Source organism: Stegostoma tigrinum, chromosome 43 (assembly GCF_030684315.1).
Source record: "Stegostoma tigrinum isolate sSteTig4 chromosome 43, sSteTig4.hap1, whole genome shotgun sequence".
Classification (NCBI taxonomy): domain Eukaryota; kingdom Metazoa; phylum Chordata; class Chondrichthyes; order Orectolobiformes; family Stegostomatidae; genus Stegostoma; species Stegostoma tigrinum.
The window spans coordinates 5,601,721-5,627,635 of NC_081396.1; the positions used below are offsets into that span (position 1 = coordinate 5,601,721).

At 40.1% G+C, this 25,915-nt stretch overlaps 1 protein-coding gene across 1 annotated transcript in view; it reads left to right on the forward strand.

The window, feature by feature from the left end:
* Positions 1–25,915, forward strand: part of LOC125448912 (uncharacterized) — a 44,888-nt gene that overhangs the window by 2,414 nt on the left and 16,559 nt on the right. The window contains 7 exon segments of the mRNA XM_059641728.1: positions 4,324–4,652; positions 13,349–13,461; positions 13,726–13,948; positions 17,602–17,785; positions 18,880–19,193; positions 22,456–22,597; positions 23,274–23,362. Coding sequence (XP_059497711.1) covers positions 4,324–4,652; positions 13,349–13,461; positions 13,726–13,948; positions 17,602–17,785; positions 18,880–19,193; positions 22,456–22,597; positions 23,274–23,362 — 1,394 coding nt within the window.

Here is a 25,915-nt window from a genome sequence, read left to right on the forward strand (position 1 = left end):
TGTTTGCCCGAACAGTCCAATTATGCAACTATGCAACTACAGATGCGCAATAAACGTGAACATGTATATATATATATCTATGTGTGTGTGTGTGTGTGTGTGTGTGTGTGTGTGTGTGTGTGTGTGTGTGTGTGTGTGTGCGTGTGTGTGTGTGTACATGTTCACGTTTATTGCGCATCTCTAGTTGCATAGTTGCATAATTGGTCTGAACAGGCAAACAATGGATAAATATGTTAACTTGACTGTCTCATAAATGAGATTACCGCTCTGAGAGTCTTGTTCAAAAAAGGCATGAAATCGAACACTCAGAAAGACTGGAAAAGAAACATATAAAAAAAGCACAGCAGAAGCACCTGCAGTGGCAAATCCAGCAGCATCCATATGAAACTCCACCAACCATTCCTTGATCCATCGAAACGTGTGATCACGGTCCCGTTGTGTTCTGACGTAAACTTTTTCTTTGTCTACTATATATGTACATACATATGTATGAAATGAATGCAGACACAGGAGGCCTGGATAGTAAGATGGGAGGTGACACTAAAATTGGTAATGTCGTAGACAAAGAAAAGGTTTACCTCAGAACACAACGGGACCATGATCACACGTTTCGATGGATCAAGGAATGGCTGGTGGAGTTTCATAAAGATAAAAGTGACATTCCGCATTTTGGTATGGCAAATCACAGCAGGCTTATGCACCTAATTCTGAAGTCCTGCAGAGTCCGGCTGAACAAAGAGAACTTCGAATGCAGTTCGTGCTTCCTTGAAATTGAAGTCGGAATTAGACAGTGCAGTGAAGAAGGTGTTTCATATGTTTGCAGTTTTTGGTCGGTGCATTAAGTCTGGGAATTGAGGGGTCACATTGCAGCTGTACATGATGTTGTTTCGGTCATTTTCGGAATACTGCGTTCAGCTATGCTCTCACTAATATAGAAAAGATGCTGTGAAATTTAAAAAGGTTCAGAAAAGACTTACATAGATGTTGCCAGGGTTGAGAGTTTGGAGTACAAGGAGAGGCTGAATAGGCTGAAGATAATTTCCATGGACCATCTGAGGTCGAAGGGCTACCAGACCGAGCTTTATAAAATCAAGAGAGGCATGGATAGGGTAAATAGTCAAGGTCTTATCCCCGGGGTAAGGGAGTGTAAAACCAGAGGATAAAGTTTGAAAGTAAGAGGGTAAAGATTTAGAAAGGACCTCAGGGACAAATGTTTCGCTCACAGGTTTAAACATGTGGGGAATGAACTGCCAGAATAAGTGGTGAAGCCTGGTGTGATGACAACATTGAAAAGGCATAAGGACGGCTGTATTAACAGGTAGAGTTGAGACGAATATGGGACAAATGGTGGAAATTAGTAAGAGATTAATTTTGGACACCTAGTCGGAATGGACGGGTTGGAACAGAGAGTCTGCTTCCATGCTGTACATCTCTATGACATCGAAGATCAACTGATCGGTGTGGGGTCACAGATATATAGAGGGGTACACTGGTTTGTATTACATAAATCAGAACTTAGAAAGAAAAACTACATTGACTTAATTAGAATGTGTGCAACACTTCAGGGATCTAATGAGGAATCCACACTCTTTGCTAGATGTTTGAATTTGAAGGAGGTCAATGTGTTTGGAAAGCGCACGGAGCACAATGTGGAGAAAGATCAGCAGCCCTGATATTCCTCAATTTTATGGCCCTTTTTCAGAGAGGTATGGCCTCTCTTGTTCAGTATTTTTATACACTTTTGCACCATCAGCTTTGATTTGTTTTTATACTACTCAATAAAGGGTTGCGCAGAATTAAACATCATTTAGAAGGTTTAACAGCTTCCTCTCGAAAGTCGGGCACTTTGAACAGCACCCATAGAAATCCTTGACCGTGGGCTAAAGGCCGAATGATATCAACGTGATGACATTGCTTCCTCCATATGTCGCTCTGGAATAAAGTGCTGTACAATACAAGTCAGCACCGACACAACTGACAGAAATATTCGGAGGAATGCATTTCTACACAAACAGGTCAGAATGTGGAGCTGCCTAACACGTGCAGTGTTTGGGCCAAGTGTCTGAATGTGGTGATGAAATCATTTCAAAATAGAGAAGGAAAAGTGGAAGGAAATAGAAGGAAACAGGAATGAGGTCTAAATGAGTTGGTTACGATTCAGAATGGAGGAGGCATTTGCAGAGGACAAGAACAGGTGCAGACAATTGCACTCAATGGACTGTACGTGAACTGCAGATTCCAAAAGATGCAAATCTCAGAGAACACTTTGCCAGAAAACATGGATAACAGTTCATCAATCCACCAAGGGACTTGAAATTTCAGACACCCTGACAACCTCGTTCTCCATAGCGGTGAAACCTCAGTGTAAATTGCACTGGCTGAGCCCAAACGCTAATTGTCTGGCTTCGGGATCAATTCACATAACGGAAAATAACAAAGAAATATCACAAAGTGTGAGGTATAGATTTTGAAACGAAAATACTTCAAAAGCACTCAGGAAAGTAAAATCGAGTGAGATTGCCTCCCTGATTTATGAAAAGGTACATAGTTGCAAAGGTAGACTGGAAGTACAGTGTGGTTATAAAAATGTCGAATCAGTGCATAAAATAGAATTAGTATCATGGAGGTTACAAAATAATGCATACTGTTTAGTAAATTTTATTAAGAGGGACATTGAGGCAAAACTCAAATAAATTGCATAAATCCGTAGAACATGCTTTGACCCCAGAGAGAATTTTTTTTCAGGCATGCACAACGTCCTTTGGGGCGAAAGTGAAGACACAGAAGAGCATGCAAAATCGACAAGAATGATTACACAGCCCACAGAGGTCGGAGAGAAAGAGCTGAGGCGAAGAAGTTGGGATTATTTTTCTTCAAGAATTGGAGTTTGAGAAAAAAAATGGACTCAGCATAAAGAATAATGCAGCAAAGGAACGGCCCCTCGGGTCCTCTAAGCTTCTGCTGATACGTTTTACGCTAACATACTAAAACTGCCTTCACGCACAGGATCTGTATCTCTTTATTTCCTTCTTATTCATGTATTTGTTCAGGTGCTTTTTGCAATTCTGCTACAGTGTCTGCTTTCACCATCTCCTCTGGTAGCGCAATCCAGGCATTCTCCACCCTTTTTATGAAAAACGTGCCACATACCTTCCATTCTATCCATGCTATTCATCATCTTAAAAAATTGTCTGTGAATTCGCACCGTAGCCTTCAATTTTCCAATGAAAACAAACCTAACCCAGCTAAACTTTCTCCATAACTAATATCCCGCATACAAGGCAACGACTTGGTATACTGTTTGTATACCTGCTCCAAAGAGTTCACATCCTTTCTACTTAATTACCATATTCAAAATCATGAGGAGTCTGAACAGAACAGATAAAGTGAAATTGCTGCCATTGGTGGAAAGATCGTGAGCCAAAATGTATTCATGAACAGAACTGGTAATGGCTACTTCAGAAAAAGGACTTTCAAGGTGAATGGTTGTGATCTCGCATGCATTTCCACATCATAACAGCCCAGCATAGAAAGGCAAACTCGATCAAGGTGTTCAAGAGGATATTGGAAAATTACTTTAGAATGAAGAGTATTTAAGGCTGCTGGTAGAGAGTAGTAAATGGTAGTTAATGAATTTCTCATTCAGAAAGGCAGCATGTACATACCAGGCTGAATAGCCTTCTTCTGTGTTGTTACTGTTCTTTGACTCTCTTCCCTGATACTCTGACGTGCAAACACATACACCCCATCCAGGTCGATTACTGCGGATGAGTTTTATGACGATTTGTTGGAACTTAGTGATGTAACACACCAGAGGTTTTCATCGGTAAAACAATTCTGGAAGCTGATCATCTTATTGAGGAGGAGAAAAACCGATTGAAATATTTTCCCAGATGTACATTTCACCAGAAATACACAAGAAGACTTTAACAAAATCAACGGAAGCAGACAGCACATCTGGTTATCACACTGTCCGTAGTGCAGTTGCAGATAATTAGAAAAGCAAGAAGTTTGTTTTCCGTTTCTGTTACGTTTGCCTGTTCCCATGGGTGTCATTCCCGGTTGTAGTGTGTTGCCAATTATGGTTTGAGTTTTAGGCTAGATTCTGAACTCTCCTAACCCCTTCTGACATTTCAGCAAAATCATGGCGACTCCATGTCAACAACAAGAAATTGCAACATTTCAACACTATTTCATTAATTGTGATAAAGACAATCCCAACACAGTCAAATTTACAAAAGTATCTTAGTATCAGAGGTGTTTACATGATTGCCAAGTTTCTGCTATAATCAGTACAAATAAACTTTTTTTTAAATTCCACAGATTCCCCTTCACTGGTGTCCCGCAGTCCGGCTGTACAAAGCTCTGTAACCGGAGACACTGTTACTTTAAGCTGTGAATATTCAGGATTCTGTCAGTACACAGTTTCCTGGTACAGGCAGTCCCCAGAAGAGGGTCTGAAATATTTGCTTCAGAGCTACACATCAGGAGATCAGAATAAAGAAAGTGCAGCTGGAGGCAGAATTTCTGCTGCTGTTGACTCCTCGACAAAAATCAGTCGATTAAAAATCTCCACAATACAACTGAGTGACTCTGCTGTTTATTACTGTGCACTGGGTCGGCGCTCAGCACACACAGTGATCGAGAACATGGTCAGAGCAGTACAAAAACAGAATGGGAATTGCATACCAAATGATACAGAACATGGACACAGCTATGAAAACACATGAACATACTGGCGATTATGGCATAGTAATTCAGAGCACAGACAGAGCCGTACAAAAACCTGAACAGAATGGGAATTAGAGATAAAATGATACAGAGCATGGAGGCAGCAGGACAAACACATGAATACATTGGCGATTACAACCCGGTAATGCAGAGCACGGAGAGAGCTGCACAAATACCTGAACAGAATGGGAATTGCAGGCAACATTATGCAGGACACGCACAGAATTGTATAAAACTATGAACACACTCGAAAGAGCCATACAAAAACCTTCACGGACTAAAGATTACAGATACGGCAAAGCAGAGAGCAGCGAGAGCAGTACGAAAAAAGAATGTGTGCAGTGGTTTGCAGGTGTACAATGTGGGAAATTTGAGAATCGAATCTGCACGATATAAATGGCACTAACTGTTTAGTAATGCATTATGTATAATGAAACAGTCTTTTCTTTCAATAAGCACTTTTGGTGTTTTGTGAAAATTAACTTCAATTATCACTTACTGAAATTTTGAACACTGTTATTGTAAAATTGGTCGACGAGACAGATGGTATTTTTTTCTGCACAGGGAGTGGGAGGAGAAAGCAGATACAATGAGCACTTGGAAAATTGTATTAAAACTTCAGACATAACGGATATTGACAACGTGACAGATGCATGAGCATTTGATTTTAAATTTTTATTTATGTTTTCTTGCGTACGAATAAGCTCAAGTTTAATTGCAGTTGGACAAATACTATCGAAGAAGCTTTTTTAATGCAAAAAGTATCTGAAAAGTGTTTCTCACTGCTCACATGGAGGTTTAGTAAAAACAATAGATTCAGTTCAGCTGAGCTTCAGTCATCAAGAATTAATCATTTCTATTTGCCAATTTGATGCATCATGGAAGCGATATTTTTCCATCAAGGATGTTGATTTTTCAACTTCGCCTCAGATTGAATTTACAAGGAGATTTTATTTTAACTGATTTTATTTCTGCAACTTATGTGGCGTGTTTGAGATTTGAGGTCATCGTGAGAACTTACCCTACGACTCGGAATTTTCAGTTAGTTTCAGTTTGTGTATATTCTGCTGTGGTTTTACTGTCACTCCCTGGGAAGTGCATCTGCTGTGTCCTGGCAACTTAAATTTCCTACAACCAATTGTTTGATTCGACCACATTTCCCTGAGCCGCTGAGGTTTACATTACGTAAAATATATAGGTCAGGGTTAATCAGCCATCAATTTGAGAATGCCAGACATGTGCGCTCCACACTACCCTGTCACCCCTCTCACAACAATAAACCCTTTCCACAAAAGCACTTTTCTCTTCTTTTCCATTTTCCCTCCTGCATTATTCCTGCTCCTGATAACTGCATCAAATCCACCAGTTCCATGCTCTAAATTTATCAATGAGTTCAATATTTTAAAAGAGTCCTCTTTTTAAAAAAATTAAATTCTTTCTCTATCTGCTACGTTTTTGAACTTGTGCATTGATAGTTTTTTATCCTGCAATCATCGACAATATAAAATTTTCTACCACCACCTCTTTGAACTCGTTCATTATTTAAAATATTTCGATGAAGTCTGCTCTTCATTCCGTCTGTTTCAGTGAAACGTGGACTAGTTTGTGTTCACTCTTCACACCAGTGTGCATTTCTGTTGATCGATCTCTTTTCTCAAGCACAGAGGCCAGTCATAGTTTGGAAGATGTGAATATCAGAAACAGACACAAGCAGGACATTCCACCTGAAAGCCTACTCGCAGTCAACTCTGAAGAACAAACATTTTACTTTATTATACATTCGTGGGTGCGTGAATCATTAGCTAGGCCTGCAGCTTTTGTGAAAAACTAATTGCTGTGGACTCGGAAGTGGGGCAACAACCTACTTCAGTCACAGCAGACCTCACGAATAAGAATACCCACAATTCTGGTGAAGAGAGAGTTCCAGAATTTTGGCTCACAGTAAGTGTGGAAATTGTTTCGGTGAGTCAAAGTTTTTGTGATGAATTTGTAATAATTAGTTGCTACTTATACTGAGGAAATATTGGAAATCTCGTGCTCTTGTTATAGGAACTAACGCCCCAGATTAAATTACCAGTGTCGACGTGGATTAATTATTCAAGAAATAAGGATTCAGGAATAAAGTTTATAAGTGGTGCAGTAAGAGTAGACTGAAAAGATGTATTCCCTTGTTTGAGACGTTAGTGAAACAGGTGCATTGTTTTAAAAGTTTTCCATAAAACATTGAGAGGAAAGAAGATAATGTTTTTAAGCTGGACCCTGTGTGTGGTCTGGAACTAGCTGGTTGAAATGACAGCAGACACATCACACTTGAACCCGCTTAGCAAAGGTACATATACCATACATTTTGAAACTTCATGCTTATTGCAAAAGGAAACGTAATTAAGGCAATACTGGGAAATTTAACGAGGTTTGATGGCTTTTTTCTCAGTCAGCGATGGTCAGAGTCGTTTATTTTTTGCTATGAAATTGTCGATATTTTATTACTGTTCTATATGTCAAAACATTTCAACGTTCTCTGACACAGGGGTTTCATATTATGCACTTTGCTGTTGATTGGAGCTGGAATGGATACATTGCCTTCTTCTGTGCTGCACTTGCCATTCAGATCTTTTTGAAATTTATGACTTCCGTGATAATCTGTAGGTGTTTCATTCGGCATCAGCCATCATTGCGTTGGCATGTGATCAATTATCAGATACTTCGACTTGTTCAGAGATTGCTGCACACTCCAGGAATAGGGACCACTTGAACCAGGATGTTTGGGCTCATATTTGACCGAGAACTCTTGGCTTCTTGTAAAATGTAGCAGTGATAATTACACAAGACATTCTCTGAAACAAGTGATTGTCTCAATTACTTCTTCAGTCACTTATCTTCTTGTTTATATTACTACACACATTCGTATTTCTTAGTGCTTAATACAGTACTCAGAAACCCAGACACATTCTGGTCGTGTTGCACGAAACAATGTCATTGTTCCTATTTCAAATGACTTTGCCTCGATTTTTGTTTCAGTCAACCCTACTTTTGATTCTGTTACTCCAGCTTCTTTCTCTGTTTATGTTGCAAGAAACTGTGCTGGTGTGAATACTCAGTTAGATAAAGTGCCTTTGTATGTTGCATTAAAATCAGTGCTTCCAAACTCTAATGTACCATTCTGTCTTGCTCTCAGTATGTCTGCTGTACTGATGGGCTACTCTGAACATGACGTCTGATTATTTTTCATGATTACCTAAGGGTAAAACACTGGGCTACATTATGTCTCTAATCTCTTCAGCCTGTGTTTTTGAACTGAGTAGGCAATTTGTGAATCTCCACAGTTCACCATGTTTGTTTTCATATTGCACTATGAGCTTTGTTAGCTTTTGGTGCAAGCGGTCATCTACTGTTAATGCCACCTGAGAGCTTGCAATGACCGATGTTACATAAATCTTGTAGCCATCACTCGTACATTTGATGCTACAGATCTAAGCCATACATCATATATGACGTCACGTAATACAAACCCTCTTTACACTGCACCAGGTATTTGTAAACTTTAATTCCATCTGATATCATGGTGCACATTCAATCATTTGCTGCACCTTCCGACATGTGTTGTTTAGAAGAAACAAAAACAGATCTGCAGTTCCCCTTGGTACAGAAGTTGCTTTCAATATTCTCATTTCGTACACCCTACTACGTATTGAATCATGATCGCAAATAGATGTGATTGTAACCTATTGAAATGCTTACGTGATGTTAATGCTGAAATATTAAAATAATTCAAAATAAACTAAAGTTACAAAGCTGTCTAAATGTCAAGGTCTTTAACCCATTGCCATTGTATACATGTGCCTTGCATAGTCATCAGCTTCCTACAATTTAGAACATGGAACAGATGGGAATGGACTGAATTAGGTTCGTGAGAAGATCTAATGTCTGCATCTAGAAAAAGCAATTACACTTGCTATTGGCTTAAAGACGTGGTTTATGGTGAGATTGAGACAGACAGCAGTTCAGCTACAAGTATAATAACATCATCCTCTTTACAATATTGAAAAAGAAAAGTACAGAACCGTGATTCAAACTGGGTGTTCGATAGATTGCAATCAAACTGCATTGTGCGTCTCACCAGGAATAAATGAGGGAAAACATGAATATTTGGCAGAGCCGAGCTGCACAACTTTGGGAAATACTTTCATTTCTGAAAGACAATGCACGGACAAGCTATTCTTCCCCTTTATGCCGTTTGCTATCCGATTATCATTGGCATTAGCATTCCTGAGAAGGAGTAGATCTCAAATAAGTTATTCACAGTGGTATGAAACGCTGGAAGTGATTTATCTCCCCTTTCAGGACCTGGGTGCATTGTTCTGACATACACCACTGTCTGAACATTAGGGATAGTAACCAATTACCAAGATATGTATGTGCCTTACATAATACTGAACTTGGTAATGATAAGCTACAGTACATCACTTAAGCTTATATTTCAATTTATTATGATATATTTATGAACATTCTGTTTATTGTATGGCTGAAATATGGAACTTCGTGTGTGGCTTAGCGATGTCAAATTGTTGTTGGACATTAGGTTCCACCCTAAGGTGGAATACTGCCGTTTTCTTTTAATTATTATTATAATTATGGGAAGTAATTGCATATCACAATGTGGCAGCTTACAATTTCTACCGTTGTCTTATCACAGTGTCGGAAATAGATTATGAGAGCTCAATGACGATATTAGCTGCAATTTAAGATAAAAATGCTTCTGTTGCTTACAAGAATATATAGCGCGAACATTGGATTGAAGTATTAATTATCGTATAGTTAGATCCAGCTGAGTTTCTTCATTGTTAATGCAGGCTTTGGAATTAAGAATTGAAACCTTTAAAAGATGAAATTGCAGTTGATAGATTTTAAGTCCATTGTGCATGTGGTCTTGATCAATGCATTTGTTCATTTTGGATAGCCATATTTTCAATCATTAGTGCAACGGGAGTCTCCCATGGTAATGTCAACCTTATTTGGCAATCTCCAGTGCTCCACATTAGTAGAGAGAGTTGTGCCAGCTGTAACACGAGGGCTGAAATTCTTACAGGAGATTAACCAAGCATAGCTTGCGCACAAATACATAATATTAAACGGAAACATCCTTGAGGTAGAAGTTAGATGATAAGTAATGTCCAAAACAAAGCAGGCATGTCATTGAGAAAGTAATCTCAAAAGACTCAGGCTTCAGCCGTTAAATGAATTAATGACACAGGGATTGATTTCAAAATCAGGAATGCAGAACAGAAAAGAATTAGAGGGACACTGAGATGCGAGAGGTATTTGGAGTAGGGCTGGGCTGGCATTGGGAAGATAAAGATAGCGTTTTAAAAGTCGAAAGATGAGCTCATTACTTCTTTCTTTCTTTTCGTCTTTCTTTCTCTCTTTCTGTCTTTCCCTCTTTCTCGCTTGTCTTCTTTCTTTCTCTCCCTTTTTATTTCTTCCATCTCTCTTCCTTTCTTTCTCAGTTTTGTTCTTTCGCTCTTTCTTTCTTTCTCTCTTCCTTCATTTCATCCTTTCATTCTTCTCTTTCTTTCACTCTTTATTTCGTTTTTCTTTCTCCCTCAATCTCACGCATTCTCTCATATTCAAAATCCCTCTCACATGCACAATCACTCTGTCAAAATCATCATATTCATGATAAACTCTCTCATTCCCAGTAATTCTCATACACATATACACTCTGTCACACTTTTTCTTACACACTACCATGCTTTCACTCACACACTGACACTGCCAAACCTGAGTTTCGGACGTACTCTTACTCACCGATATACTCACAAAAAGCGAAGGAAAAATGTTTCAACCTATAGTTTTCACTTTCTGCCATTTTCACTTACCAACCACTTAATCTGAACGATCCACATCTTTTCTCACAAGCATTCTTCAGCTCCCCACCCTCAACTCCCCAAACCATAGCATTAATGTTGGCCCATTCCAGACTTCACTTCATCTCTGATCGAGTGTCATGTGTACTACAGCTTTAGCTTGTTCCCTCTCTGCCGACACTGTCTGACTCACTGTAATCCCAATCATTTGTTGCTTCTGTGTCGATATCTACGTCACTTTTCCAATGAGACTTTAACAGATGGATCCTAATCTCCTCTTGAACATCTTACCTCATGATTTATCGAGATATTATAAAATTACTACTCCTTTGGTGCTCGTTTTGTGCTCGATATTTACCACAATTCATTGTGCCAGGACTGGACACTGATGTTAAAACTGCTATGAGGCCCACAATGTTGAATGTTGCCACCAATGTGTTGCACGAGAAAGTGCAGAACAAACAACATTGCAGACGACTCAGGCCATTATTGCTGTTGTTATTTTTATTATTATTAATAATAATAATCCTAATAATAATATTCACAAATTGTTTTAGCAGGTGTTTCAGTTGTACCTGTCAACAGCTGACAATGTACATTTGTTGAACATAGAACGTAGAACAATACAGCGCAGAACAGGCCATTCAGCCTTCGATGTTGCGCCGATCTGTAAACTAATCTAAGCCCCTACCCCTACACTATCCCATCATCAGCCATATGTTTGTGCAAGCATTGGTTAAATTACCCTCATGTGGCTGCGTTAGCTACATTGGCAGGCAGGGCGTACCATGCCTTTACCACTCTCTGAGTAAGGAAACTGCCTCTGACATCTGCCTTAAATCTATCACCCCTCAGTTTGCAGCTATGCCCCCTTGTACTAGCTGAAGTCATCATCCTTGGAAAAAGACTTTCACTGTCCACCCTATCTAATCCTCTGATCATCTTGTATGTATCAATTTAAATTGATACTACGTGGCAAACAATGTGGCAGAAGCTGACCATAACAGGATGAAATTCCCAGAGATGACAAATAGTAGAATAATAGATTTCCTTCGCATTTCCAACTCTGGGTTTCGTGCAATGCCTTCACTGCTCTGACTATACAGTTTCTTGCAGGCTCTGTTTGTCACCAAATTATGTAAAACAGTCCAAGAATTTATCAAGAGAATGAGGACGAGTGGAATTACAGGGCATAGAATGTGACGAAGGAACTCTATTGAACCCGAAATAGGAGGCTCAAGAATTCCAGTTATTCCACCACAAAGTCAAGGAATGTTCTCCAACCAATCCTCATCCATTAACACAAAATACCAGAAAATGGTTTTGATACAGTTCATTACAGTCACTGTAGCCAGAAGCATAACTGCTTTTCTCAACGTGCATGATTTACAGTTCAGCTTTTGACAAAAAATGACCACAAGTATATCAAAAGTGAAAGCGACAGTGAGCAAGACAGAACAAGAAGTGACTACATAAACCAGGACAACATGGATATTGCACACAGGGATAGAATACAGGAAAAGAAACAGTGATGTGGAAACGATTGGAATATTTCTCCACATCAGGTCAAGAGCTGTAATTGTAGATCTCCTGCAGCAACTGTCGAAAGGTATTGGATGCTGCATGTGGAGAATGCTTTTTTTTAACGAAACGATGCCAAAATAGTCAGAAAGAAATGCAAAGAAATGTAAGAAAAAAACAAACTTTGTGTTAACTTGGAAGCAAACTTACCAGCTTGATTGTGCATATTTTAAGATTGTCGATGCATTCATGTGGCCAGTGAAGGACTAAAATAATTTAAACTTTGAAAAAATTTTTCCTAGCAAACATAATTCATCTTTCAACAAAATCTGCCACTTTATACAAAATAGTATGAGCATGAAATAGCACAGAAGTAATATCACTTCAGGTAATGAAGCAAAATGGGTAATCTGCTTACAGCGTGCAGTAGAACAGAATTAATAGTTTCAGAAACAATCAGCATCAAACGATTTGAGCAATAGTATAAGAAGTTGTAATGAACTCAGTGAAGCAGTTCAGAAGAGGCTGGGTGGTTGTGATCTGAAATCAACTCAGTTAATGCACCTGATCATTATTCGTTGATTACCAGGGAATCAAACAGGCCTTGTTTACATAATTAATTGACTATGGATTATTTGTGAGACACCAATCCAAATCCTGCTTCTCCTCATTATCCATCACTTCCGGGTAAATTAGGAGAAATGAGACAGAGTGACAATTGCAATTTCCTCTGGAAATTTCACAGGGACTTTGGATTTATTATGGGATATGGACACAAGTCCTGCTTCTAATGCAGAATGTACAAATTTAATCCAATGCTTAAATCTAGGGTCAAATATGCATCTAATGGTGACAATGAAACAACTGTCAAAAAAACCCTATATTCACCCAGAGAGAGAGGTCGGAGGGAAGACCATGAGAGAGAGATGCGGAGAGAAAGCGTATGGTTTCAGATAGACCCCAGCAGAAAGATGTACTGTGATGAGCTTCAAGATCGTTATTGTTGTGGTAATGTTGCGCGTACGTAAATAGTTATTCATGTCACATGTGAAGAAGTACACAGGTTCCAAAGTACAAATCGATATTTCAGGATTAATGTGGGTACAGGACTCTTTTTAAGGAGAGTGGACACAGTGTGGCATAAGGCTTTGGCTACAAAGCGGACAGATACTATCCTTACATCATTGGATGATTGAAATGAAGTTGAAATGCAATGCGTCACCTGTTCATAGCTTTATACCCTGAAGGGCGACATTGAGCAGTCACCTGGAAACTGCAATCGAAGACGAGAATTTCCACCTTGCAGTTACATGTACGCACCACTAGAGTGTAGTGTGAATCTGCGGTAAGTGTTAAAAGTGAGAGCCAGGGAAGGAACGACCTTCCAGAAAGTTAAAACCAGTTGTCAGTGTGAAACACTTGTTATGGAAACACGCACTGGGCCATATCTTCTTCTGTAACTTCAACAAGAAGTTAGAAGTGAACAGAGCTTTGTCCTAGATGCTCATTCTTATAAATTGATTACTTCCATCGAGTTTCTCAACTGATATCAGCCACCAATTGTTTTCGCTGACTTTTCTTGCACTCTGATAATGTTCCAAATTTGCAGGGTTCTCTTACTGTTCCCGACTCTGATCTCCATAGGAGTGATTGCAGCAGTCGACATGATGAAACTTCCTCCGTGGATGGTTGTTAGTGAATTGGGAATGGTGTCCATGAACTGCTCCATTGCTGCCATTAAATGTACCCCTGTGCATTGGTCCAGACAGCTGCCAAATCAGCCACCCGAGCATTTAGTGATGACCAGAAGAGAAGCCAACCAGCCTACGAGGGTAACCACTTCAATCAGTGGAGACTACAAAACCAGTACACTGACTGTGAGAGAGACCAGAATTAGTGACACTGCCACCTACATTTGTGCCAGTCAGACAGTGTCACCAACAGATGGAGAGTCCACACAAAAACCTGAAGAGTGACAGTTCTGTTATGTTAATTTTGACACAAAGTGTCAGTAAAAACCGGGTTTGTGGGGAATGAGGGTAAAATACAACAGAAAATATGGTGCATCAAAATTTAAAGATGGTCAGGAGTGAATAAAACTGGAGATGCCAATGGAGATGTAGGAACAGTATATTTGCAAATGAGCAGCATTTGAGGAAGAAACAGAAAGTGGAGAAATACACTCATACTACTTTCAGAGAACAGAATGTGAAAAACTATTGAAGGAGAAATGCATGAAAGTGAAACCTACGATAGTGGTGCACAGAAATGAAAGCTCTGTTTAAATTATAAATAAATGAAACGTGAAGAAAAGGTGAAGGCCTTTCCTGAACATTGTTCATATTTCCATCATAGTTAAACGATTTAATCGTCAAAATAACTATTCCTGAAAACTCAGCTCCTGATAATGTCTCACCCACAAATAGTTATTTGTCGTGCACATTGCCTGGTGATTCCACTAGAGAATGCAATAATCAACCTCAATTAAACTCAATTAAATTATTATCTTCCTGTAGACTCTTCGAGTCAGCCTCACGACTTGCCTTGCCACTTCTTATTCTGTCATTTGTAAACTTGGCCACACAACGTTCGCTTCGGTCAGAATATGGGTGTCTTGTTCATGCGTGTCTGCCCTCACACCATTCCCATTTAGATTTTGATGGACTTTATCACAATGTCTTTTATTTTCTTTAAAAACAAATTCTTTTCCTTTTATTGGCGCCGCTGGCATTCATCTGTGATATTATGGTGGTGAGGCATTTTCTTGACGCGCTGCAGTGCACCTGTTAATGAGACAGGAGTCACATTTACAATGTCATAAAAGCAATATTTCGTTCTACAGTTTCATTTATTCAGAACTTGCTGCAAGATTTATTTAGTTCCAGATAGTAGGAACTGTCAACGCTGGAGAATCTGAGATAACAAGGTGTAGAGATGAATGAACGGAGCAGGCCAAACAGTATCAGAGGAGCGGGTAAGCTGACGTTTAAGGTCGTGATCCTAATTCAGAAGATTTTCCGATTCTTTTCATGTCTCTGAACGAAACATTTTCAGCTTCAACCAGCTCTGCTCATATTCACCTTGATCTCTTTGCAATCATGTCGCTGAGAGTTCTGTGTTTATTCTTTACTGCTGCAGGTTTTCCAACTGGGAAGTTCGCACCTTGTGGAACTCTACACCTCAGCTGTTCACGCGGATTACATTTAAACGAGCAGCTCAATAAATATAGAGGGAAGGCTGCACCCTCCCCGAATTGAAATAATCATCTGGACCTAGACTTGGCCCGACACCTGGCACTATGTGGGTGAAGTTAGTGAACATCCACGTGTGAAAAATGGCGGATTAGTTAAGCTGGGAATCCAAACAGGAAGGAGGACATTGAGATGATTTGACGGCAAGGCACGTTTTAAAACCATAGGACTGTTTGCAGATATTCCTTCAAATCGTAGGAGATGAAGTGGGAAATGACCTCATTAGAAGGCGTGGCCTGTATATTAAAGAACTCTTTTCTTCAGCTATAGAAGCCTTTTCCCTTCCCAGCAGTTGAGATGCACACAATGCATCCACGTTTATTTTCATTGCCATATTTAGCAGGCTATTGTTCTCGGTGATGAGCCAATTGTGGACAATAAGAATATGCGTTTTACGCAACTTACCGTTGCCGTTGACTCTTACTCGACAGTTTTGAGCAGATTCCATCTCACATACAACAGGAACATTAAAGTGAATGAGGGAGATGATGTCTAATTGTTCTGTAAATACACCACAACACAGTAATCCTTATTTGTTCTGGTACTGTAGAACCCCAGAAGAGCCATGGAGCAGGGAATGGTCAGGGAAGGAAGGGCAGGGTGGAAAGGACAGGAAAGACAGGGAGAAAGAAAGGCAGATGGAGAGAAAAAAGAGAGACAAAGAGGCAGATGGGTGCAAAGAGAGAGAGGGATAAAAAGAGAGAAGGACAGGGAGAGAAACTGTATGCAAAAGGGGCTGAAACATAGACACAAACAAAGAAAGAAACAGAGCAAGGGAGACAGAGAAAAGGAGTGGCTGCCAGTGAGAGAGAGAAGGAATGAAAAAAGAGGGAAGGAGATACAATCATATAAAGAGAAAAAGGCACAAAGAAAGAGAGAAAACGGGACAGCCTGAGAAAGCCGTACGATACAAGACAGAGAGAAAAGGGAGAACGTCGGTTAGAGACAAACAGGAGTTAAGTAAAGGCATGGAGTTAATATTCGATATTGCAGTGGGATTCAGCTCACTTGATGGTTTCTCATTCTCTTTCTCTCTGATGAAGGACAGTCCCTGCTCCAGTGGGGCTTTGTTCAGCCTGGTTGCTTCAGGGAAGGGGTGAACCTCATGAAACAAAACTAGCATTGAGATTCCCAGAACAGCCTCACATTCTCTCTCACACACACACAGACAAATAAAAGCCTCCGATTCTTATCTCCTGGTATGTTCACTTGGCAAAAGAAACTGTGGCTCCCCAGGCCTATTTTAAAACCCCTCACGCCTGACAATCAAATTCCTCTTTCGGCCCAATGTCACGTCATTCAGTCACCTGTCAGCTCTCTCCACCTGGAGCACACTTACTGGAGGTATGGAGAAAAGCAGAAGGGATCTTCGTTTTATTAGAGGCTGGAGGGAGGAAGGGAGTATGAAAGAAATCAAAATCTGTGTAATTTTTGGTTAGATTGCTTCAGCCAGTCCCTACACCAATCCACGTTTGTCAGCATCCACCACCATCATCACCCACAACACCAACATCACCAGCCCACAGCAATACCAGTCGAGGCTGAATGAATTATTATTTTAAACTTGCTACCCTTGCAGCAATAAATATTATAAGTGCACATTCCTCTGATAGTTAATACATAGTGGAGAATCTAATTGTGATTTTCTTTGCGGTTTTTTACGCAAACTAAACAGCAGTCTTCCCTTATCTCGAGGTAGTAGCACCGAGTTCGAAGTAAAAGAGCGATGAATCATGGCAAGAAAAAAAACAAGTAAGCCCGGAAAGAAATGCAAAGATCAGAGAGAGTCCTCAAGAAATGTTGATTGTTCAACAGCTGACCTCAGACTGGAGACATCAGACAGTCACATCATAAAGAGCCTGCTGTCAATTTCTGTGGAAATAAAGGCTGTCTCTGATATGGGCTCAGTCACTGGTAAAATACCAGAAATGTAAATACATTTTAGAACTGTGCTGATTATGACTGAAAAGGTGAAATGTGCTCCTGGCTTCTTTTCTCATATGAACAGTTCACATATCCAGTGAGACTCAATCAAAATTATCATTCTGTGTTTCACTGGTTACATTTCGTTGCATACCTTTGACACATTGTCCTAATTTATTATAGAAGAAAATGGTCAAGATTCTTTTTCGCACGAATTGCCTGAATGATTCTTTCAGAAAGGACAAACCAATGTATTAAATTGCAGTGAAACGGCAAACTACAGTGTACCAAGTTCCTTCTGATACATCCAGTGCCACAAGAAATCTCTGAAATATTTATTGAGGAAATTCGACTTGGAACATATTGATAGGTCTCCACACCTCTCAGATCGGTTTTCTACTAATTTGGATGAAGAAGAGAAAATGTTTCCTGTAAAAGTCAACTGTGCTCTTGTATCTGACTCTGAAATTCTTGACTGTGCGTTCGACTTCACATGTAATTAGAGGCATAATCAGCCTTTACAAAAATCCGCAGGGCACTCTCACCTCCCTTCTTTGAATCAGGTGTGTGATGTATATTGTTCATTGGTGCCATCATCAAAAACCAACAGAAGTAGGGTATACATTCTTTCGAGTCTGCTCCGCCATACAATTTCACTGATCCTCTATCTCAGTGCCATATTCCCACTTTCCATTGTCAGATTTTGATGTTTTTAATATCCACAAATATCAATCTCGGGATTGAATTTACTCAATGACCTGGCCACAACTGTGCAAAGAATGGATTCTCAAAAGCATTTCATTCTGGTGTTTCGAATATGTCTCATTCTAAATGAAATATTCTCACTGCAATTTTTGTTCATAACCACTGGGCAGGTATGTTCATCGAAGACTCTGGCACAGAAACAATAGCATTCAGTGTTATCCCTCACTGAAACTGATCAGAGGTTAACCTTGTTAAAGAGCCAAATCTGAATTTATCAGTATGTATATCAGGGAAAACCTTGTACTGTTCTTCACTTTGCTTCTCACGGATCGAGAATAACGTATCTAAACGGATTTGTGAATAATGCAGGAAGTTGCATGTGAGGCATATCATCAATTATTTCATTGAATAGAGCGGCAGTTTTGAAGGGTCAGGTGACTCCCCCCAGCTCCAGTTCTGTGTTCTTGCGTACAAATCTCTGCCGTAACCGACTAGAGAACAAGTAGTCTGCGAGCAGATTGGGTGTCTACGGGTGACTTCGACGAATAAACTAAACAGCAGTGATGTTAGATATGGCTCAACATCGGCTCTAATAACACAACTTCAGTTCCGCCTGTGGAATCACGCTGTCAGCATTCAGCTGGAACAATTTCGCTTTGTTCAAATCCACTATCTGTTCTAAAAACATGTCAGCTGTTACATTTTATGCATTAACCACAGCTGCAGTTCTCTTCACTGGTAATTTCACGAAGTCGCAAAACATTGACTTGTACATGCCATTTACGTAGTGAATTCACTTGCAAAATGTTTTCTTATCTTCATGACATTATTGAACAAAACGGTAATTTCATGCTCAGTTTGATTTTCTGTTTAATTTTCTGTAGATGTGAATTGTGCAGATTCGATCTCACAGCAGCCAGCTACAGCAAAACAGCTTGAAGGACTGTCGGTGAACATTAACTTTAGCTATTCGATCGAAACAGCTGTCTCATATTCCTTACAATTGTACCGGCAAGACCTGGGTAAATCACCAACATTATTGCTCTATATCCTTCAATACGGAACCGTTCACAGATCTGATGGCGTGGGAAATCGATTTTCTGCAGCTCTGGACACTTCAAAAAGTGAGGGGAGTTTCACCATTGGTGACCTACGACTGTCTGACAGCGCTGTGTATTACTGCGTGCTGAGAGACACAGTAACGGGAACCAGAGGGAGCCTCGTGCAAAAACATTGCTGTCATGGAACATGATGAACAGAATATGGTAGGGGGCAAGAACCGTGTGAACTGCACAGAAACCAAGACAAACGTTTTCTTGAACTGCATTGAATTGAAATATATCCAAATATTATCGACCAGGGAGTGATAGTTGTAGTATTAGCAAATTGTTTCTCTGTTCCAATTAAAATGAATATATTCTGAACATGATACAAGCCTGTGAATAAGGAATTTATGCCATGTTATAAATGAAAGCGTTAGGGCAGGATAGCTTGCCAAAATACCGAAATTGACTCTGTTTTCCAGGCGTTAATGGATGCTTAACTGAAACAAGGCAACAAAGTGGGATGGTACAGAGGAAAACATGTGTTTTTTTCATCACATGCTGCCTTATCCGGAGAATTCAGATTTCCAAAAGCAATTCTAATATTCGGTAGCATGTTTTTTTTTCAATTAGGCTTTTACATTAAATGCACTATCTGACCAAGTGTTACAAATACAAATCCCAGACTGCTCTGCCAGATTGTTCCCATAAATATCACTGCTCATTATGTTCTCATCACATCCTGAAAATATACCCCTTTTCCTTTGTTATGTTATGGAGACTTAGTCTTTAATATGCGTATATTTAATATTGGGAGAACTTCAATCATGTCACAGTAAGTATTAGGGATTTCCACAATTAGTGGGATGATGTCCATCATCCTGGAAATTCACATCGAAAATTATTTGTTCCATTTTGGTCCAAAACAGTGATGAACAGAAATGGTTCACGTGAGGATAGGTGCAGAGTTTGTACTGTCAATGAAAGTGAGTGGAGACTTTTCCGCGAGCCTCGAAAGGAACAGTAACAAATTCAATCCTCCCATAATCAATGCAACAATCAGAATCCAAGTTCGCTGTGAACAATTTTAAATGCTGATGTTGTCGACTGTCCCCGGAACTTTCCAATCTAGGAATGTACTGAAGCTTCATTGTGTGACCCGCTGTTGCAAGAACGCCTCTTCAGGCAGCAGCTGTGACCCAGAAACCGGCAGCTATTGTGTGAGAGTTTTGCGCAATCTCATGAATGTGAGAGTCATTGCACAGTGAGAGATCGCAGAGTCAGATGACATTAGCAACAAGATGGTAAGCCTGTACTACTTGTCCAGACTGTTTCAGAAAACGAGAGCTAAGCAAAAGCACCTTCATTACAACAGTAACCCTCACAAACCTTCTGACTGCGAGCTTTGGATTCATTCATCAAGTAAGAAAGAGAGTTTATAAAATGCAGGCAATAACCCAAGCGTGCTTTAATGCGGCTCAGATACTTGTCCAATATGAGGACTCTCTTTCACTAATTTATAGCTACAGAGATTAAATCCCCTTTTCAAAGTTTCAACCTCACGAATAATAGAAGCCACCCAACGAGGGAGAGAAAGGAAGGCCACGTCGCTTTTGCTCCTGGATAAAGGTGACATTTCTGTGCCCCCAAAAACCTGCAGAACATCAGAAAAGAAAAACCTGACAGCATTGTTTGCAAGTCACTTCCTGTAAACATGCAACAGGATAACCACAAGCCTACCTTGATGACAGAGAAGAGCGACATCAATGGTGCACTCGTTTTCTTGGAGAAAAAATAGATAAAAGCAAACAGGTTGTCATAGACTGAGAGGAGAGATAATTTGATCACTCACTGAATGTAGAAACAACTCGATCTCTCTCTGAACAGATAAATAGCCTTTTCCTCGAAGTTATCTGACAGAAATATTGAGTTCAAAATGACATGATGGACAGCTTGATCTAAAATTGGCTTAACAAAGACCTGCCCTTTTCAGAGCCTGACATATGTAGCTTCAGAGAAGGAAATATAGTTGTTGAACTGAGATTGAGAGATTCCTTTGTCTCTCCCAAGGACTCGTCGTTCTGAGCTTGCAGCGTTGTGTCTTGTACATGGCATAAAAGAGGGAAAGATTTTCTCTTGTCAGTATGAGCTAACAGCATCCAAACGGAGAGGGGAAAATGCCAATGAACAGCAGAAACAGGTAGTACAGCATGCATTATATGTTTGAATTAATAACTGCATTGTATTCTTCCTACTAATTCAACATTTTTAGATTTAATTTCAGTCTGAGAACTCACTCATTTATTCACAACTGATGGAAGCAGTCATGTGGAGGCATTGTCCAGTATCAGTGTGTTTGTTAAGTCCGAGTAATCAATGTACATCCACTCACTTCTCACACGGTCAATATTCGTAGAAAATTGAGGCTCCACACCCTTCGCACTGATAACAGCTCCATAGTTTAAAATGTACATCAAGAAGGTCGCAATCTTGTACAGATACTGGCAATGATGTTGCAAACAATTTGCAGTGGCTGTGATCGAATAACAGTAACTAATGGCCACTGCACTTTTTCTCATACCTCGTCTCTGAAACTGGCTCCTGGGAGACAGATTTTGCACCAACAACACTTGCAGAAATTTAAAGCATGAAAATTTCATTCTGTTATCATCATGCTACAGTATTTAATAACATCTGGCAGCTGAACATTTACGGAATGGGGAGAACGCACATTTAAAACGATATCATTGATGACTGCACATGGAAAAGTGTTTAGATTTTCAAATGAGTCACCAGTGACGAGAGCTCCAAATGTAAAGAATGAATATCAAGTAACAGACATGCTTGTAGGAGGTTAATGCGAATTTGGACAATGGAAACACAAGTTGAAATTGTTAAAGTCGAGAACTGAGTTTAATTTCGAATACCATTCGTCGTCTCTGCCGATCGGCGCATTGTTGACATCCAACAGCTCGCTGCTTGTTTTTTCTTCAGTGCCCAACATCGGAGAGGTAACAGTGAACGGAACAGGGACCAGTACAGAAATTAAATTGAGTGTTTTCCCTTCAAAATTTTCAGTCTGGGAGCTGGATGAAGGAACAGAATGCAATAGCTCATATTGTGCTTGTAACTTGACCGAAGATTTCCTTTAAATTATCTGTGCGGAATCCTCTGGATTCCCTACAGTGAAGATAGTGCGGGATGAAGGTGAACAATTCGATTATAATAGGTTAAACTCAGCGAAGCAGTCAAGAAGTTAAATGCCTCCTATTGTATGGATGAAGTTGCGAATGACTCACACATTCGAAAGGAATAGCAGTTCGTGAACAGCAGATGTGAACCTATAAACTGTGTGAGACAACAAAATCACATGTTGATATTCATAATAATTAAATTGTTCATCATAACACAAAATAGGTATGTGACGAGATTTCAATTAATGTTGCCTCCAATGGAAGCATTTGCTTCAAATTAGAGAGTGAAAAGCCTCTCCAAACAATTGCTACAAAGTGGAGTGAATCTGTTATCAAAACAAACAAGTCCCGACAGAAAATATCAGGTAAACTCAAAAGTGTTGAAGGTGTAATTTCGATCAGTGCAATTTTCTCTTTGTGGTTATGGCAGAGGAGGAATACTACTGCGGTGATACAAAAAAAAGACCATAAGTTTCGAGTCCAGTGTTGTGTTCGGACGAAGGGTATCTTGACTCGAAACTTTAACTCTCTTCGCACAAATGTTGCAAGACCTGCTGAATTTGCCCCCAGCAATTTTTACTTTTGTTCAAGGTTTCCAGTGTTCCAGTGTGGGCAGTTCTGGAAGAATTGATTTGATGGGATTGATTCGTATTTCCATTCGAAAAGATGATTTTCATGCGAAGAAACATTTACGTTCTTACCTTTTGATTAATCCAAATTGTTTACACGTTCATGTCACCTGCCCTGACGGAAAATTTCTCATTTAACCCCACCAAGGAAAAAAAAAGCTTCTCTATTGCTCGGTGTTTAACGGTGGGACACCGTATGAACATTTCACTTCTGATTACAATGGAGTCAATTTCACATCCAGCCAGAGAGGAGCACCATCTCCTCTCACTGTGATTGGGTACATTAGTTGGATGTGAGTCAGTCTTTGACCACTCACTCGAATGAAATAACGTTACAGTGCAGTGGGAAGAATATTCCGTGTATGTGCTTAACCTGAGCATATTAGGTTCTTGGTTTTATTCCTGTATGTAGAGAAACGCTGCAAATTAGTGAAGACTGTGCTTGAGTTTGGAGACAGATCTCCTGATGTCAAGTTTGTCCGGCCTGTTTATGCATCTGAGGTCAGATATACATAGATTATTTGCGCCAGCTACTCATTATTAACTGATATTTCCGTCTAAAAGTGTAACTCATGTTAAATTCTGGAATGCGATGATAAAGACAAACAATAATATTTCCATGCTTCGAAGAACAAAGATGGATCAGCGTGCCATCTGGTGGACAACGCGGCTAAATATAAACCCTGCAGCCCAATGGTATCAATGTGGACTTCACCAGCTTCAAAATCTCCCCTTCCCCCTCCGCATCCCATAACCAGCCGAGTTCGTCCCCTCCCCCCACTGCATCACACAACCAGCCCAGCTCATCCCCTCCCCCCACTGCATCCCAAAACCAGCCCAGCCTGTCTCTGCCTCCCTAACCTGTTCTTCCTCTCACCCATCCATTCGTCCCACCCCAAGCCGCACCTCCATTTGCTACCTACTAACCTCATCCCACCTCCTTGACCTGTCCGTCTTCCCTGGACTGACCTATCCCCTCCCTACCTCCCCACTTATACTCTCCTCTCCACCTATCTTCTTTTCTCTCCATCTTTGGCCCGCCTCCCGCCTCTCCCTATTCCAGAACCCTCGTCCCATCCGCCTCTCTGATGAAGGGTCTAGGCCAGAAACGTCAGCTTTTGTGCTCCTGAGATGCTGCTTGGCCTGCTGTGTTCATCCAGCTTCACACTTTATTATCCTAAATATTTGCTTTTGTCTGTGATATTTGCAGATGACTCCAATATAGATGAAATAAAGCTGTGAAAAGGATGAAAACATTTTAAGGAAGATAGTGTTCAGATAAGTAACAAGGAAAAAAATGTTGATAAATGGAGTATAACATGGGAAAATGTGACTATTTATTTTGGAAAGAACAAAAGAACATGCTATTATTCAAATGAATAAAAACTGAAGAAAATTGCAAAACAATTTTACACGGGGATACCTGTGTGCACAACATAGCATGCTAACCAGAAATCTGAAGGCCAGCAACACTAATATTTATGTCTACTGGTATGCTCAGTGCCTGGGCAGCCTCCACAGTACATGTTTATACTTACTGGGATTGGTGTGTACAAGGACAATGGCATCAGCCAACGATTTTGTTCTGCACTTAACAAAGCTGACAGGATCATCGAACTAATTAACACCAATGTTCACACCTCAGTCAGCACTGTGCATTTCTGTTCCATGGAGCTCAGAATGATGCAGAGATCTCGCGGATTCTGTACAAAAGCCCTCCTTTATATCTCTAGTCACTACTCACCAGACGGTGCTCTCACAAACAGAAACAGTTGGGTGGTTCCCATGAAAACTGTTGAAAGATGAAGAAGTGCAGAATACTGTATGGGAACATATGGGGTTTGCTTGTCTGGTTATTTTCAGTCTGTCAACTTTTTTCATGCCTACAACCACCTTTATAAATTGTTCTCTGTCACTTGTTGGTTTTAGACTTCTTTCGCTAAAGAATTGAACATATCAATCCCATCCTCACCCATCAATTGTAATTGTACAATTTCCTTCGCAGGGATATAATATCACTTCACAGTAAGCATTTTCGTCTCAGTGAGAATCTGTTCTTCTCTAACAGCAGTAACCAAAACATTTTCTCTGGATTGGTTTCGAGTTTCTTGAGTGTCCTTGGAGCTGCACTGTTTCAGCTGATTGGAAACTATTCGATACCAATCGTCACGTGTGTCTGGTGGATGGTGGGCAGTCTTTGGGAGTCTCGAGGTGAGCTATTCCCTGTGGAATGCTTTCTTTCTGATCTATTTCAGCAGCCACAACATTTATACGGCTGGTCCAGTGTCTGTTGAATAGAAGCCGTCAGGACGTTGATAGTGGGGTTTCAGTGATGACAATATGATTGAGTCAGGAATGATGTTTATATTACTTTCGTGTTGAAGACATTCACAACCTGGCACTTGCGTGATGTAAGTGTTACTCGATAATATTCAGGATATAAGTGACTGTTATCCATGCCTTTCTGAATAAGGAAATGAACAAAATTCACAAAATAAGTATTTTACAATTGTCTGCAAATATTTCTAATTTTTACATTCCAGGGTAAGTTAGTACCACAACATCCAATATCGGCAGTGACAGTTGTATCATTTTGTGGGTTACTTCAGATGCAAGTTTAAGCATCAGAAAGTAGCTTCTGTTGGTTTCACTGTTGTTTGTAAAGTGTAACATTTGGAACAGATTTATTCAGACAGCAGCCACTTTGTACCACACAAAGATTGTACAACCGAATCTATACTTTGTCACTTTGCATGCCTTCACACTGCAATACCTTCGCGTCTCTTAGGCCACATTTGCATCTGTTAAAATGACGTTGGACTGCTTCACTGGTTCATAGAACAGTGTGTTGTGTACTGTAGTTTGATTGCCCGTGTGTACGGTGTCAATAACTGTTGGTGCCCCTGACAATATTTCTCTGCACAAATCTATCGTATCTGCAGTACCATTGGACAGGTTACAATGCAGTTCAGCCTGCACCTTTCCAGAGACAGCATCTAGTCAAACCGTGGGCTCTGATCAACTCATTGAACTGCTGTAACATAAGAAACCACA